The sequence below is a fragment of the Fopius arisanus genome, unplaced genomic scaffold (genome assembly GCF_000806365.1).
Source record: "Fopius arisanus strain USDA-PBARC FA_bdor unplaced genomic scaffold, ASM80636v1 scaffold00032, whole genome shotgun sequence".
Classification (NCBI taxonomy): domain Eukaryota; kingdom Metazoa; phylum Arthropoda; class Insecta; order Hymenoptera; family Braconidae; genus Fopius; species Fopius arisanus.
The window spans coordinates 416,422-434,696 of NW_011887771.1; the positions used below are offsets into that span (position 1 = coordinate 416,422).

Here is an 18,275-nt window from a genome sequence, read left to right on the forward strand (position 1 = left end):
TTTTTCACCGATAATTCAGATAAAAATTACAGAACACCGCGGAAAAATTCCGTGACTTTCGATAAAAATTACGTGACAGTTCCGTAAAATTTCCGACAACCACATTTCGCTCCAGAATTACGGAAAATCCACGTAATTTTTATTGAATATTTCTCTCAGTGTAGAGTAATGAAAAGAAAACAGAAGAGAATAGACTATGGAATTATTATTGTAAAGTGGTTGCCTATATTATTGACAAAGTTGAGTTATCAGCGGTATTCGAAAATAGCTTTGGTTGGCGGAGTTGGTTAATTATTGAGAGAAGGCAATTGATGTGGGAGTATTAATTAATCAGCGTTTTCTTTCGCTTTTTTTTTTCTGATATATGTGGGGAAAGTGCAATAACGAGATTATGGGATAAATGGCGCGGAGAATGGAAGTGATAGGTTTAATGTGATTATTAGTCAAATTGGCCTATATTGGAAAAATATGTAACCCTCGGGAGTATGATGGATAGGATATAAATTGAGTGAGGGAATTTCCCCGAGGTACTGAAATATTTTACACGCAGAAAAGACACATGTTACGAAAAAGAAAAATGTTAAGTCTCTTCATAGACATTCTAAGACATTGCTTTTTGTCCACTAAAAATATCTCATATTTTTTTTTTCAAGACCATAACCCCTTCTGTATTATTAAAATTTTGCGGCGCATGACGACCGCATCGTACATACGTCGGCGGAAAAATTCCCTCTCTGGAGTTAGCGAGCCAGCATTTTTCGTACTCTCCAGAAAAAGACACATCCACATGTTCTTCGTTTAATTTCTGTTTCATTTAATATCATCAGTGAAACTTTTCGCAGTACAGGGAAAGCATTTTAAAAAATACAGCAAGTTGTTGGCGAGTAATTAGTCTCTTTATTGCGGCAAATAATTTGAAATGGGTCGCTAAGTCGACACCGCATTTAATGGTTGAAAAACTAGCTGAGGAAAATGCATTGAAAATGCATTTTCCGAATTCATAGCGGCTATTTTACGAGAGACTCCCTGAATTCGGAAATCGCATACATTTCCATATATGTATTATTGTACAGTACATTATGGTATGTAGTTTTTTTTGGGCTTTCTCATTCTTATTCTTTTTTGATGTACTTTCTGGCGTTTTCAATTCGCCTGTGGATCACCGCGGGCTCCTCTCAAATGGCCGAGTATTATTCGATCGATCCCGGGAGCTTTTTCATATTCTCTTACGTTTTATTTCTAGACTGTATATAGAGAGAACCATTTCAAATGTCAGCAGAAGATAGGGGGTGGAAGAGCGATAGTTCGGGGGAGAGTTGGGTGGATCGTTTGATGGGTGGGGTAAAATGGAAAGTTGAGGAAGAGTGGTACATTCCTCAAGTTGATGTGTGAAGGATTGAAGTGGTAGTAATAAATAAAAATAGGGGTGAGAAATGAATTGGCGGGTGATACTTATCGTGATCTTGCGAGACAGCAGGAACTTTTTATTTTTCAATGATGGAGCTATTTGAGTGCAGAATTGGAAATATTCAGTGAAATAATGACTCTATTGCAATTTTTCTCTGACGATTGTGGTAAAAATTACTTTAGTCTTTTGACCTTGAACTTTTGTCATTTATTTTTTAAATTGTCTGTTGTCTTGACTAGACTTTACTTTTGTCTTCATTTCCAACTAATTAAACTTATTGGCTTTAGTAACCAAAAATCGTGGTTTTTATTAAATTAGATCTGACACAATCAACAATATTTTCGAAGCGACTATTGATTAATTTCATCTTTGGATGCATTCGCACCCATTTACTGTTTATTAACGAATATCTCGAAGAAAGAGCGAAACACGTGGTGCTTAAATTTTATTTTTTTACATTTCAGACCCTTCACGTAATTTCCAAACAAAATGAGAAAATTGAAATATATTTAATTCAGAAGAAAAAAGGATAGATTGTTTTTTTTCAATATGTCCATATTTTTTCTGCATTTATCAATATTTACTTTGGTCAATGGTTGGCTCTCTCTGTGTAACGTTTTTTTTAATTTTTCGAATTTTTCCATTTTTTCTGTATCCTTTTCTATCTTTTTGGAAGGAACAGGATAACAATACAGAGGGAATGAAAAAGTTGAGAGACAAAAAGGACAGATTGTTTATTCTCATGTCTCCTATTATTATAATTTTGTTATTTTCTCTCCGACCCATTTTCATAATGAAAAAAAAAAAGATCGAAATTAATGGTAAAGCAAAAAGAGAGAGCCAGAAAGGGAAAGAAAGATCAAAAGACAAGCTTGTTTTATTTATTCATTGAAGATTCAACAAATGAAATAGAATAAAATGTCAAAAACTTGAAGACTTTGTCCATTGGAGCCAATGTCCTAGACCCAAACACCAACATTTCCCACTCTTTGTATTTCATTCCACTTTAATCTTTCATTTATTGACATTCATTCTCACCGTTAAATCTCATAATGGTCTTGAATGACAAGAAGACTTATCCAAGAATCGCTGGAAACTGGAGTAAATGTTGAATGAGATAGAAGAGGAGATTTTTTTTTTCATTTCTTTTTTTCCTCTGATGTCAGACTTGGCACCGAGTCAGTTTATGCCCACGGGGTTCATGCAAAATCATGGCGTGACAGGATTTTCGATGAAAGTGGAAGCAACCGGTTGACCTCGCTATATATTTCTAACCGCAGAATTATTAAACGTGACGTGGAATTGTCGAAGGATAATGACACGAGCAGACACTAGATAATGCCACAGGGCGATATACATAGAATGATAACAAGTACATCAGAACTATAGTCGATTGTTCGTTATTATCTATAGGTGACTCAGACGTCCACTGTAATTGACATACGACACTGGAACCACACCCATTTGCACTACGATAATGGTTTTTTACTTGGATAAATAGCATGACAATATTGATGACATGATATTGAACGTTTTTCCGATGGAATTGAGATGAAAAAATTGTGAATGAAGGGGGAAAATAGGGAGGGAAGTTCAAACAGGAGCTACCATGATGGAGAATCGTAATAGAGAATTTCAATTGAAAATTCTTCAATAATTTTTTTTTACCATGCATTGAAAGCTGAAATGATTGATTGAGATTTTTTCATTCAATTGAGAGTTTATATTTTCATTAGCGTCGCACCCACACAATTATTCACTCTTATCGATAGGATGTTCGATTAATTAAGTGAATAAGTTTTTTTTTTCAAAGGAAATTGAATGTTTTTTAAACAAAAAAATTTGATTTTCAAGTTTCATTTGTATCAATCTCTTTTTTTGGGATCGATAAATAATTTTTTTTATTCGGATGAACTATCTATTTTAATCGAATCATCTCTTTTTCTGTGTGTAATTATTAATTTCTTTGGAGGTCGTTATCAGAGAAATAAAAATTCTCAAGGCAGCTGAAATTTCAATTACCCTAATGGAATTCTGAAAGTGAAAACCGATGGTTTTTTATTAAAAAAATGTTCAAGAGTGCGGTAAAAGATTCTTGCCGTGACTTCAACAGGTTTTACATTTATAAATGAAAAGTTCTTGAAAGGAAGAATTTTAACTTCTCAAACAAAAGGGGCTGTGAAAATCCCGTGCTGTTCACAACTAAGTATTTCGTGAGATTCTCGATGAAAAGTTGAGAGTGAATAATACAAGAGACCAAGGAAATATTTTCAGAGTTGAAAGAGGAAGAAAAAAGTAGTGGAATTGACGGTTTCTCTCTATTTCCGAACAATTTCCGGATGATTTCGATCGTTGCTGGCTATTTTTCATTTTCAATGTAACTTCAACGTCTGGGAAGACGTAGTCCTTCACTACTACGTGAGAGTCTTTCCCTGAAGTATTCCCTTCCATGTCAATGAAAGAAAGAAAAACAAGAACTGAAATTGAAGGAGCAATTGACAAGTTGAGAATCAATGCTTCGAGAAATAATTTCACAATAGTTCATCGACATTGCGAATAAATCTCATGTTTCTATAATTTATTCGTTGCAAAGGTTGGTCAGGTAATAAAAAATTGAAGATGAAAATAAAATAGTGCCAAAAAAGAATTCATGAATACAAAGTTGCATTGAAATTCTCTTGTTCATGTTTTTCATTTGCAGTTGTATGCAAATTAAAGCAGGTTTGAAAAGAGGCATTTTTCATGTAACAAAAACACGAAATATTGCGATATTTTATGACATCAGTCGAACGTATCGATCAGCCAATTTAGCAGAATTAAATGCACAGTTCAAGGGAGCGCGGAATATCGTCGGTTCCGTTGGTTAAAAACTCATGAATATTTTAGTAAATATCTTCAGGAAATTCGCATTTCCTTCTGAATGCAAACAATTCTCTCATGTATCGGAATTTCTATTTAACGTTCAAGTTTCAATCGATAAAGTGAATTCCATTGAATTTTCAGTATTTGATTAAGAAATTATTGTGAACTTCAGATTATTTCCGGATGGAAATTTTATTTCTCATACAGCAGATGATTATATCCCACGCATTTGTTTTTCAACTTCAATGAGGAATATTCATTTCTCTGTACTATTACCTCTTGTCAGATGCTCAAGTATTTACCGGAAATGAAAAACAAGTCTATCGTCTGACTCGTAAAAGTAAACAAGGGAATAATTCTGCATGTATTGCCCGGGGATAGATAAAGAGAAAGTACTTTGATCGTTTGATCACGAATTCCCTCTCGTACTTAGGTAATCGTTTTTTCATATTGACCATGAATGAAATGAGGTAATCTCGAATTTTATCGTCATGCGTTGTTGAACTGATGGATTATAGTTGCGATATGCATGTCGCTACACGGAGAGAAATATTTAGTAAAAATTACGGAACTTTCAGTTCACTTACCGATTACGGAGTTGATTCGACAAATTTAAGTGACGGTATTGTTATTTTTCACCGACAATTCAGATAAAAATTACGGAACACCGCGGAAAAATTCCGTGACTTTAGATAAAAATTACGTGACAGTTCCGTAAAATTTCCGACAACCACATTTCGTTCCAGAATTACGGAAAATACACGTAATTTTTATTGAATATTTCTCTCAGTGTACACCAAAAACATTATCGATTGATTCTAGACGATTTTTTACTTGATTAGAGCTTGATATGAATCGAAAAATCCGTTATATTGGGAACTATCCGTCATAGTGGTTTAAGTTTATATTAAATTTTACATTCACATCATGTCACTTCCTGCTGAGAAAAATGATGGATGAATTTTTAACCGCAGCACTAGGAATGGATCATAAATAGGCAGTCGGGATAAAATTCAAACTATTATATTTTTTTTGAATGGAAAAAATATGGGATACGTACGTGAGAAATTCGCTGTACTAGGATTTTTTCGTGGCCGCCATTTTGCACCGCCATTTTCCCATACGAAAAATATTAAACAGTTAAATAATTCACATAGTACGAGTTATTTAAGTTTAGTAAGCTATACTTTATTACTATGGGCATACGAATAGACTATGGAATATCTTAATAGTTACTATAGAGCATAGTGATTCCATGAATGGCAATGGAAGGTTTATCATGTTACTATAGTAGAAATAACTATGCTATAGTTACATCGTAGAGCATATCGTATCGTATGTTCCGATAGAATCTGCAACAATCGATTTTTCGGGCTTGATATAAATTGACGAATCTTTTATATTGGAAGAAAGCGATTTAGGCATACATCGACTTGAAACAAGTTAAAATTCTGCCTGTTGAATCAAATTCATTCAACGGCGACTTTTGATTCGAGTTGATTTAAATTTATTAAATAAAAACTTGACTCAAATCGATTTAAATTCATTCAAGTTGATTCAATCGTGATTTCATTCAAGTCGATTAAAATTGATTCAAGCTGGATTATAGTCAATTGAAACTTTCTTGCATGTCTTCAGGTCGGACTTCACTGAGAGAAATTAAAGCAATTGAGCGCGATTGCTAATTCATGGCACTTTCATTTGTTATTCGAAAATTCTATTCGCAATCGATTATAAACTTCAATTACGTAACGAAAAAAATGCCCAAACTATATGGGAGTGAGTGCATAGTTTCATCAAGACCGATTACTATTCGTGCAAGTCATTTCGGACTTGAATAAATATAAAAATACTTGATCGACGTTTTTCTAGTCTTAAATTAATTCCTTAAGTTGACAGTATTTTTCACTTACTATTAAAGCACAAGATAAGAAATCTTCATGACAATATAATAGTGCCTATACTACGCAACAAGTGTATAATTTTTTTTTGTCTCGTGGGAAATTGTAAAATAAGCCGAGGCCAAGTTTTACAATTCCCCGAGCGACAAAACACCATAACGCACGAGAATCGTATAGTATTTCGCATGAACCTGGGCACCTATGGCATAAAAAATATAACACTTCACAACCGAAGGAAGTTGCCTGAAATTTTCCATTACCATCTGTATACATCTCTCGCCCTCTCCGATATAATTCCATTAAACTTTAAGCCGAGAAGTGGTGGAGAGAGAAAGAAAACAATAGAAAAATTACGGGGGCATGGGAAGTTGAGAGTTTTGTAAGGTACATTGGAGCTTCACAACAAATGCTTTCACATTGAAAAGTCCCCTCGGGACCTTTGCGGATACTCTCGTAGATAATTAACACGATTCGAAAGAGGTCTTGAGTGGTAAAACTCATTTCTTCCCACCATAGTTTCTCACAATTGAACGATTTCATTTCTGGCAGACTGTACGTACTGTTAAACTCCTTGTATGCTGTGCAGAAAGTTTTGAGGTACAAGTACAGTTTAGTATGCTGTGCCGCGCCAAAACCTTGTTAAATCCCTCAACGTGCAGACAATGAATGGTTCAAGGTAATGGCGGGCTATAACCAGCAGACACATTTGCACTCCTTTTTATTGTACACTAATCGCGCCTATCGATCACCTATCAGCTCTGATTTTCTTCAATACTATGTATAGTGACCCGCGAAAATGCGCGGAGAGAATTCAATAGTTGGATCTACTGAGGCCAAAGCTGCATAGTAGAGTAAGCTTCAAGTGACATGAAGTAGTAATCCTTACTATGTCACTTAGGAAAATTACTGTGAATCATGGCCTGCGATGGTTGACGTAGTGATAATTATGTGTAGTTATGATAATTAAACTATTATGATATAGTTTACTGTGTTTAATATTTTGTTAATATAGGGAGTGAATTAAGCTTGCATACGCTACTATGTGTTTATTTACTATACGTATAGTAGCATATACTATGATAGTAAATAAAGTTTACGGTGTCACTATACTAGTATTTTTATCGGTTCTGATTATCTCATTATCTGATATCCAAACGGTCGTGCTCTAAGATGTCACTATAGCATAGTAATTTCTACTATACTCTCATGATAAATCTTGTATTGCCATTAATGAAATCACGGCCTATAGTAACCATTACGGTAATCAATAGATCCTTTATTCTTATATCCATAGTAGTATTACTAAACTTAAATATCTCGAAATGTATGAGCAACTTAACTATTTAATATTTTCCGTATGGGAAATTGATGGCACGAAATGAGGGCCACGAAAAATTCTAGTAATGCGAATTTCTCTCTTATATCTTCTTTTGCTATAGGCGTTTAGAAAAAATATAATAAGTTGAATTTTTTGAGGAAAAATGAGGGCCACAAAAAATTCTAGTAATGCGAATTTTTCTCTTATATCTTCTTTTGCTATAGGCGTTTAGAAAAAATGTAATAAGTTGAATTTTTTCCTAACCGCCACTTTACGGTCCATTCCTAATGCGGCACTATAGACAATTCCTTGATAATTTTTCTCTGTAGGAAGAGATCCATTGAAATATTTCCTTAGCTACTTGTCTATCTCTCCTTCAACTATTCATTGAAACTATCATCGCTGGTCCCAAAGCAATAATTCATTTCGTCACGAAGTGGTAATCGATACACCACCACTATCTCCAAAACTCCAAGTTATACCACAAACCGATATAGATATATAATGTATATATTATCGAACGTCCGACAACTAGAGATGCAAGTAAAATGTCGGATGGAGAGTGGCTCAAACCCGTTATACGGGTTTTGTACAGATAATAACGAGCAGTGCCACGTGCTTACATGTAACAATGCAAATTGACTGCGGATATTGTGGTGGTATTGTTAATTGTTCTCGGTTTCATGTGGGACCATTTGATATATTCATTCCGTTTACTCCTTACATACAGTTTAGTTTTATTGTCGGTGTGTAATGGCGCACGCCTGATTAAACTGGAATGGTTGATAATATTGTTAGCTCAATGTTAACGGGTTAAATGAGATAATATTTGTTGCGCGGTTATACGCTGCATTGGGTCTCATAATAAATTAATCCCCAGGTGGTTATTAACACCGAGTTTATTCTTCAGAGAGTGAATGGAATAATAACGAGGAATGGGGAATTGATGTTTGACAAAGTGAGAAAGAAGTTAATTAATTTCATAATTAAAAGACAGAATTTTTTATCATTCAATTCAAATGTGGATGAGGCTTGTGAGGACATATCGATCTTAATAATAATAATAAAGTTTTTCTTTCTCATTTTAGAAAAATTTCTCATTCTATAAAAATTAATTGTCAAAAATTGCCGAATACTTTGCATAAAAATCTCCTTAAATCAGATATCTATCTACTATTAACTATCTAGATTAAGCAAGTTGCAATAAAAAGTTGCAATAAAAAATGCAAATGAAAAACTAATGCCATTTCATGATGAAAACAATTTTCTGGAGTTTTCATAATACGAGTGAGAAATTCATCGGCCATTTTCAATTAAAATTGAATTGAAACTCTCAAAATTAAACATTCGATTGACAATTATCGGTTCACTCAACGGAACAATTGACTAGTGTCAATTATGGCTATAATCGGCTAACAGTTGAGAGAAATACGATTTGTTGGATTGATGACGATTCAGATCAACGAATGAGAAAATAATACTGAATACGCGGAATACGTCCAGCCGATAGAATGTGTGTGCATTGGCTGAGGCAGTAGTAATTAACGAATTTAACTCGGTAAACAATTGATTGATCTTACCTGTACGTAATGAATGCAAATACAAGGGCAACTAGCGACAGGCTACCACCGAGAACAACAATGAGACTGAGGACACCATCTTGATCAAGGGCACCAGCGATACCTGATGAAATGCCATTTGCTCCAGCGACATGCCTGTTAAAACCATGAATTGCACTGGTGTATAGAGTATCCATGGCGTTTTCCCACTGTCAACAGGATTCTCTTGTCGCTCGAGGGTTAATTTCTCAGGCGTTACTGCATCTGAAAGACAATGAAAGGGGGGGCTCTTTCAGTTTGCACTCATCATCCTATCTCTTCTTCAACTCAACTGTGCGAGAGACTATAATAAACTGTCCCCCCATTGTGATCCATTGGCGCGAGAAAGACTCCGGTGGGTGGAACTTTCAGGAATAAACAGAGCGCAAGTGTTTGTCATGTGTCTTTGCGTCGGTTAAAAAATTGTCATTGAAATGCAAATATTTTGACCTTCTCCTTTCGAATTGAAGCCTTACACGGAGAGAAATATTTAGTAAAAATTACGGAACTTTCAGTTCTCTTACCGATTAGGGAGTTGATTCGAAAAATTTAAGTGACGGTATCGTTATTTTTCACCGATAATTCAGATAAAAATTACGGAACACCGCGGAAAAATTCCGTGACTTTAGTTACAAATTACGTGACAGTTCCGTAAAATTTCCGACAACCACATTTCGCTCCAGAATTACGGAAAATACACGTAATTTTTATTGAATATTTCTCTCAGTGTATATATTGTATATTATATATTTTTATATAATTATACGAATATATATGTAGCTTATGCGTATTTAATTAATATGTAGCTCATATATAAACCACTTTAGATGTGGATTGTCCTTTAATTATCGATGTATATGCAATTGCGACTTGGATTATTCATTTCGTTGTTATTTCAATTTAGTTCGGATCTGGGGATGATTGCGTAATTAGTTATCGAAAAATGTTATATTTTGGAAACAATAGGGAAAATATTTTAGAGTCAAAAGTGAATGATAATTTCTGAAAATTAAACTAATTAGATGCCGATCAAATTAAATTCATATATAATATCACTTCTATGTATTACACTAATTGATTAACAATAACAGTTAACAGATTTTCTTAAAACGAAACATCAGAGAAAGTTAATGGAAAAATTGAAAGAATGATGTAATTGTTCTTCACTTAATTTAATTTATTAAACCTAATTAGTGAGCTTAAAATAATTGGCAAAAGAATATTCAATCGAGTGAATGATCATTCAGAAAATTATCAAGTTGTTCTTCCATCGAATTTTGAAATTAAAACGATGAAGTATAAAAATATAAATTGTTTAGAATAAAATAATTCTAATAATGTGATCTCAATACGGAAAACATAAAAATAATATTCCAATTGTTTTCAGAATGCGTTCTTGCCAATTATGCGAGCAATATTCCATGAATTTCGCATTCCTATTCTTTTCAATTTCTTGAATGAGATGGGAAATTTCTGGAATTTATTCCCTAGTGAATATATGGTAATAGATCTCAGCGTGTTGCCAGGAATTCCCTGTGGGTCGGATGCATAATTAATAAGCGACTTGGAAAAATATAGAATTTTCTTTTTGATTGTTAACAGTGAAAACTCGGCCCTGACATCGATTCATGAGAGTTGAAATTGTATTTGAAATTTATGCGTTGTAAACAGGTCATTCTACACAAACATAAGTAAGATGTATGTTTTGACTATTAGGGCAGCAGTTTTGTTGAGCTGAGATTAATGATTCAATTATGTTATTCGAAAGTTATTGATTTTCAAAACACTAGAACATCATCAAGATCATTGCGACAGACAAATGCGACTTACAGAGAAATATTGCGCATTTTTTTTTATAATAGTTTTATTTTACACCGACGAAGTTTCACTAAAATTTTTTTTAATTCAGTAATTGTAAGAGCCAAGATTTGTTTAAAAAAACATTGCAAGAAGTTAATTTTAGTTTATTAATTAATTAAGCTTGAGTATATTCCGAAGAATATTTTCAAATCAACCAGAAGTTGGTAGAAAATTTCGGAATCATTTTTTATAATAAAAAATCAAAATTTTAAGTGAATGTTCGGTATTTTCAGCTTGAAACGCATGAATCACTCATGAATCAATAACTCTAAAATCTAGTCGCGTATTCTGCCTTTATTGCACTACATGCAAAAAGTCTTGAATAATTTAGACTTCGCATTCGTTGTTTTCGAGTTTTCGATGACGTACAATAAAATATCGTAACTGACTTTATGTTGATGTTATTTTGTAATGGAAAGTGGCATTTTCATCGATAGTTTTGGAATCGAGAGGATTTCGCGTGAATCTGTTTGAATCGAAATTATTCTGCGAGAGATCCACCGCATAGAATCCATTTTTCATGAAATCCACAAATTACACAAGCGGAAATTTTCGTCAGGTTCAAGTCAAAATAGAATCAGGTCTGATCGTTCATCCAAGAATCATATGAGAACTTGATCACTCATATCACTTGTCTTCTCAATTAAAACTTTAATTTAAAACTCACATAAAATTCAACACACATACTCATACACACACTCATACAGTTGTTAACAAAATCACTGGTATGAGAATTTCTTTAATGACAAGTCTCGAATAATTGGAGAACAATACAATAGATTACGCCAATCGAAGTATCAATATTAATCAATGATAAATGATTTGATAAATATTAATGAACTAAAATAATGAACTAAAATAATTACCATGAAACTTCACCTCAGAATGTGATTTATCTGAGAATTATTATTATTTTATTGCTTTATGCATTTGCACCTTTCAAAGAATCCCGTAATTACTTCGGAAGAATCCTTATCAAATCGCGTTCACCATCGAAGATCATGCTTGCTTGATAAGCGTCTGATCTGATGCATAATGCATCCACGGTTTTCTACTCACTCCAAATTTTGAACACCATTTAATTTTCAACGGAATTGGAATTTTTACTAGTTTTTACTCCTATAAAAATGTCAAATCGTGCCGTCGTAAATGACTCCAGGACTGTCCACGAAAATTCGATTTTTTTTACCCCAAACTATTGTTAAAATCAATAATAGACATCAACGCAAAATTTTTGTATCTCAAGCAACGTTTTTACGAGGCATTTTATATTTTCGCGTCACGCTCCATCCACATATGATGAAAACATGGATAAAAAAAGGTTCGAATTGCAACAGAAAAAAATAAATAACTGCAAATCAAATGAGTTGCACTTCTTGCTTTGAAATTCTTTCATGCATACCAATTTTAATCGAGTTTCAACCGATTGAAATATCAATTATTGATTTTCTATATTTTACACTAAAAAATTAATAGACTGTCTTGAATTTGAAATAGATATTAGACAGTTGACCTTTTGCAATGGAGCCTTTTACAGTCCGCTCTCATACATTATAGGCGATAGAGTGAGATGAATCTCAATTCTTTAATTTCCATAAATTTTATCAAAATTTTTAGATGACTAATTTATTATTTAAAAAATGACTACATATAGTAATACGCGAGGAAAGCTCAATCCCCAAGGAGTGGCTGCCCTGAAAATTAATTGTTAATTCTGGCTGGACCTTTAGTCCTTGGTAATTATGTATTAAGTTATCAATTAAGCATTCTGCATCATCAACACGAGTCAGACTCAAATAATTTTCCTGCTGATAACGGCCTGCCCCATTCTCCATATACCAACTAGTGAGTGAAGAGATGTCGAGGTATACCAGATGCACTTGAAGTCGCAAATTACATTCTCTCTCTGAACTCCATTTCTCATTTATTCATTCCCGGATAAATTCAACGGAAATACTTCTCCTTTTAGATTCTTCTATTTCATTGTTTGACGTTCGTGTGCGTAATGTTCCATGAGCTATCGTACGAAATGAAACATTGAATAGTCTCTAATAAAAATTTATTGGCAGTTCTGTAAAAGAATCATTCACGAAAGGAGTAAACCTTGGAAATGAAGTATTAGCCATGGCTCTGTAAACTTTACGTCATCTTTTATACGTCCTCCAACTGTCAATATCGAGGTACTCACGTTCGTTTCATTCACGTTGTTGTCTTTATTCTATTTTCCGAATTGATGGAAGTTACACTCCAACAAGATTGCTTGCAATGGCTTGATTTGATATTGACGAGGTTGCTTCACTTTCTAAGTAATTACATATAAACTTGTCTTTCAGATTTTATCCATCACTATTATTTGGAAACTATCTCAAAATTACTCCCGCATTATCGCAATTCGCTATACAATTTTTTTGGAAAATTATTTTCCGTTTTCAATTCATTTTCAGGGAATCGTAAGACGGGAATTGATAAGTCAGGTTGATTTTCCCAAGAAATTCTAAATTTTTAAGGACAAGATTAGGTGGAATTTCATCGAAATTATAACACGATTGGAACTTTCGCAATGTAATACGGAAGATGAAAATAAAAATTTTTCACCATGAATTTCGGCTTTGATAATTATGATTTGTCAATTATGATTTCGAGAAATATCAACTATTACGTTGCAGATCGTAATGATCTTGCGGCCAACTTTTACATCTGTTTAATTCGGTTAATATAAATAAAGAGATTACACCGAGAGAAAAAGCATCGATTGAAGGGGATTGGATTGAAATTTGTGATGAACTTGTTGTTCGTTAACACCCAATCTGATTCTCCAATCAATCTTTTCACGAAATTGCCAATTCATGGCCCTAAACGTTCATTTCTTTTAAAAAAAATTCTATTCTCAATTGATTATCCACTTGAACCAATCCTGCGCATACTTTCACAAAGACCGAACACTATTGACTCGAATAATTTCGAACTTGAATCGCAAGAAAAAAGATTAAATGACGAATAATAATAAATAATAAATAGTTGATGGGAATTTTTTCTCAGTCTTTCCTCAGGTTGAATTAAGTGATTATCTTTTCGGCCTTATTAAAGAGCTTTTGATGCCTAAATGCTGGTCAGTTTAGTTATCACCGCTCACATCATGACTTCACTGTCCAAAAGAGCGATAAAACGATCGGTAATTCGGCTTTCCACAATTTGGTTTACGTCGGTTTACGTTGAATCTCAAACACCGCAGAGCAGCTAGTTCCCTAATTAACAGGAAATTGTGTGCGCTGATTAGGAAATTAATCAGGTCGATAATGAGCAGGATGGTGGAATGAAGGATCCATCGGGAAGTTACACTGTTAAACTATAAATTTCATGTCTGATTGATTAAAAATGTCTGTTCAATATCGTACGGGGAAATGAATTTGCATTCTTTAATTAAACTACATAATGCACACGTGAATATCTCATTAAAATTATTTATGACGTTCACGTCTTTCTAGAAAATTAGGCAACTTTCTTTGAGAACTTTCTCTGGGAATGCATATATCTAGAATTTATCGAGGAAGGGGTGAAATTCACAGCTTATATGGAATAGTGTACTATTTCCATAATGCAGTATTCAATTAGGTGGGATCAATGAAGATTATTACATTGTTAGTGCTCGGGGCCTCGTGTATGACTCCCTCGAGATCGGATCTGATTAGTCCTGGAACTGGCATTATGAAGATGTCGAGGAGAACGCGGAGACAGTTGAATAGGAGGTGTTGATATAGAAAAGGACGAGTAATTCCGGTGAAATATCTCGGATTCCTAGTAAAACGGAGAATTTCCATTTAGTTTCCTAGTGGATATGCTGTGGAAAAATTACCTTTTTACTGACAACCGCAAAAGTTTGATATTTTAATGGAAGATGATGTGAAATTTATCATCGTTCTTTCGAAAATTTTTCGAGGATTAATCATGAAATTTCGTTGAATATTCAATGGTGTTCTATATTTCAGGTTTAAAATTTTGGAGAAATGTGGAAGTTCAGGTGATTATTTTCTGGAATTCTCAAGCCATTGCGGATTCAATTAAATTTAACTCGTGAATTTTCCAGATGAATCGGGACTTTCATGAAGGATGTAATTTAGAATTAAATTAAACTCCATAACAAGGATAACTCAGTTGTAATTATTTTTGACAGTTATTCTTGATATTTCGACTCATAAAAGTTGTTATATAGTTTAAATTTTCAAGATTTATAGGGGTTTTTAGTGCGATATATGCACCTAAAAATGGGGAATAGCGCGAATATTCAAGAAATTAAATGATTCATCAGCAAAGAATTTTTCAAGATTTCACATTTTTTTAAAATTAAAGTATAACTTTCCAACAGTACACTATAAAAAACCCGTTTTCTGAATTTTCAAGATGAACGTAAATATTCATGAAAGCAATTGTAACTTGAATAAAACCCCACGAAGTTGGGATTTCATTCATTCAGTTGCAATTTTCCCTGAGAATTAAACAAATTTCCAACACTGCATCGTGAGAGAAACGCACCGTCATCCTACGATTTATCCCGCAAATAAATCCAACACGCAAAACATAAACGACAGCATGAGAGACAGATAAATTTCCCAGTCACAACTCCATTCACCGAAATTTCAACTGCAAATCTCGATTTTTCGCTGAGCTGTGGTTTACTATTCCTGGAAAATCCCTCAAGGAATTTTCCACCTACATCTTAACAATAGAGAGAATGAAATTTTCCATATGGATAATTCATTCCACCAGAGTGCATTCAATACCTAGAATTTTCCAGCCTTGAATAAAATATCGGGAACATTCCACACAGCTATGTTAATACATTTTAAATGAATTTCCTTTAACCCTGATGGACTAATTAAACTTTGTCAGTCCGTCGGAATGAATTATGATCCGGCAAACGAAATTGATTTTTTTTCTTCGCTATCTCTCTCCTCCGGAGAATAAAAGTTGAGGTGATATTTTCTTGTTCCACTGCACGTAACGAATATCTGAATTCAGAAAATACACATCATGTCAAATTGAAAAAGTTTCGCCGATCCTGGAGTGCGCCCTGTTTCAAGCGCCATTTCTAAAGTTGAATAACAAAAAAAAAAATATCTATGCGGTGTTTTTTTCTGCACATTTGGTAAAATAAATCTCAAAGGGGGACGGCAAAGAGGTGGAGGGCAACCGTAGTTTCCGGAGTCACGAAGCGTTCGAGGCTATTTCCGTTGGAGTTGGAAAATGCGTCCCCCGAGATATCGAATAACGAAGTCGAGTTGTTGACAGTTGCACGAAAAACGTGATCGCAGTGCAGATTTACCCTTTGTTTATATACATTGCATTTTTCTACCCCATCGCATAGGCCCGACATTTCTCTATTTCTCTCACTCCTCTCACCGCATATCACAAGTAGACCAAATTTACGACAGCATATAAAATATCGTTATAAACTTACCGCAATATACGTCAAGAATATTTTCCACTCGTTTGTTTTTTTACGATGTCGTTAACGTCAGTGGACCACTAGTTATCCGGTATCTTACAATTATTTTCATTTCGCCCTCAATCAATCTTTAATCTAAGCAATGTGCGCTAAACAGTAGCTGGAACGAAAAAATTCGTTTTATCTGTGCAATTAGCTTTTTTTTTTTTGTAAAAACGTATGGGTAATGGGAGAATGCTATATTTTCTTTCTTTGATTCTTCATAGTGTCGGTAGATGATATGTCATCTCGATTTGATGATGAGATCGTGATAATTTCCGACGATGACGACTCGTCGGTTGACGGAGCGCAACTGAAGTTTAATACCGACCATGCTTTCGTAGACTCATCTGCGCGCATGTTCGTCAACACGCGATGTGTGTGAATGTTGGAAATACTCTGGTGTAACCATGATATATATGTCATCACTTGAGAATGAAGAAGCGTAATGATGATGATAAAAAAGAGTGCGCGGTAACGAAAGGAGGAAAAAATGAGAGGGTCCCTGCGAAATGCGAAGGATAACTCTGAGGAGAGATAACACTCATGTGAAATTACGAGTTGGTCTCGAGGGAGTTGGTTCATAAAAAAAATGAGGAAAAAAAAATCAACCTGTCACGAAAGTAGTAAATATGTGACTGAACAAGTTTTCCCATTTTCGTTGGTATCCTCTTGATGTTTGAATCGAATTACCACGAGAAAAGTTATCCTCCAATTTGAAGATTATATTTCGTCGCACTATAGGTGAATTGTCGGTTAATTGTATGCGAAAATACTGTGTAATATAATCCACGTGTTACGGAAGTTTGGAATGATTGGTAGCAAATGCTCTCTGTTGGGAAGTTCCATTTTCGGGAATAATTAGCCGTGTCAAAGGCCCTCTAATTACAAAATTATCGGCTTTAATTAACATTTTACTCGTTGTTACACTTGATGAATAATATTTCACAGGGAATTTTCATCAGCGATTATAGCAGAATACGATTTTCATAATGAATTGAGATAGACGGATGAGAGTAATTGAAAAATAATAATTCACCAGTTCTCATTACCTCTATGAAATACAATTTCATGATCCAGTTATGGCACGTCAAATAATTGAACGTGAAAGAGTTACTATCTCCCATGATAATAATCCATCTAGGGTTTGAAATAAAATACGACAAAGAAAATATTAACTCAAGTTTTTAGCTCCCAATTATTACAATGTACATACCTTATGATTCAACGGGATCAGAGGAGTTTAAGCAGTTACCTATGTAAACGATAGAATGTCCCAGCAATTTTCCTCGTTCACCTTCTGAAATTGCGATTGTTATCTCCTGCAAACGGGAGAATAATCCTTACCCCGTATTTTTGGCTCACTATCAACTCGATAATACCTGAAGAACAAAAGAAAAAATTGTCTCGAATGGTTTGTCCGTTAGACTCGAAGCTCGATAACAATGCCCTTGACAATTTCCATTAAATTTACTTCTGTCGATGAAAAAAAAAAAATAAATAAATGGATTTATTGTAGTTCCCGTGAAAATGTGCCTTTCCTGGATAACAATGCCCCTCGTGGATTGTCGAACTTGCATTTTATCAGCTCTATTTTATTTTGAATAAACCGAAGCATAAACTCAACGCAAATCCAAGGAACGGAAATAGAGGGTTCTTATTTCTCGAGTTACTGGGAAATTACTCGCCTCATTATTTGGTATTCTCCTCGCTTCCATCATTTTCAGTATTATGGAATTTATTGGACAGAAGATTGATTTAATTTTTTTGCGTTTTGAAAGATATAATCCTTCATTTCTTGTCCATGGAGTTGGAATTCCATGGGTGGGATACGTGCTTTTCTTAC

The 18,275-nt window shown here is 34.2% G+C and overlaps 1 protein-coding gene across 1 annotated transcript in view; it reads right to left on the minus strand.

Moving 5' to 3' along the window:
• LOC105265778 (cadherin EGF LAG seven-pass G-type receptor 1) overlaps nucleotides 1-16,728 on the minus strand; it is a 56,859-nt gene extending 40,131 nt beyond the window's left edge. Inside the window, exons 1-2 of the mRNA XM_011303487.1 lie at nucleotides 16,403-16,728; nucleotides 9,070-9,312 (exon numbers count right to left, since the gene is read on the minus strand). Of these exons, the coding sequence (XP_011301789.1) occupies nucleotides 9,070-9,245 (176 nt within the window). The 5' untranslated portion in view covers nucleotides 9,246-9,312; nucleotides 16,403-16,728. The remainder of the gene's footprint in view (nucleotides 1-9,069; nucleotides 9,313-16,402) is intronic.
• Between the last annotated feature and the right edge of the window lie 1,547 nt (nucleotides 16,729-18,275).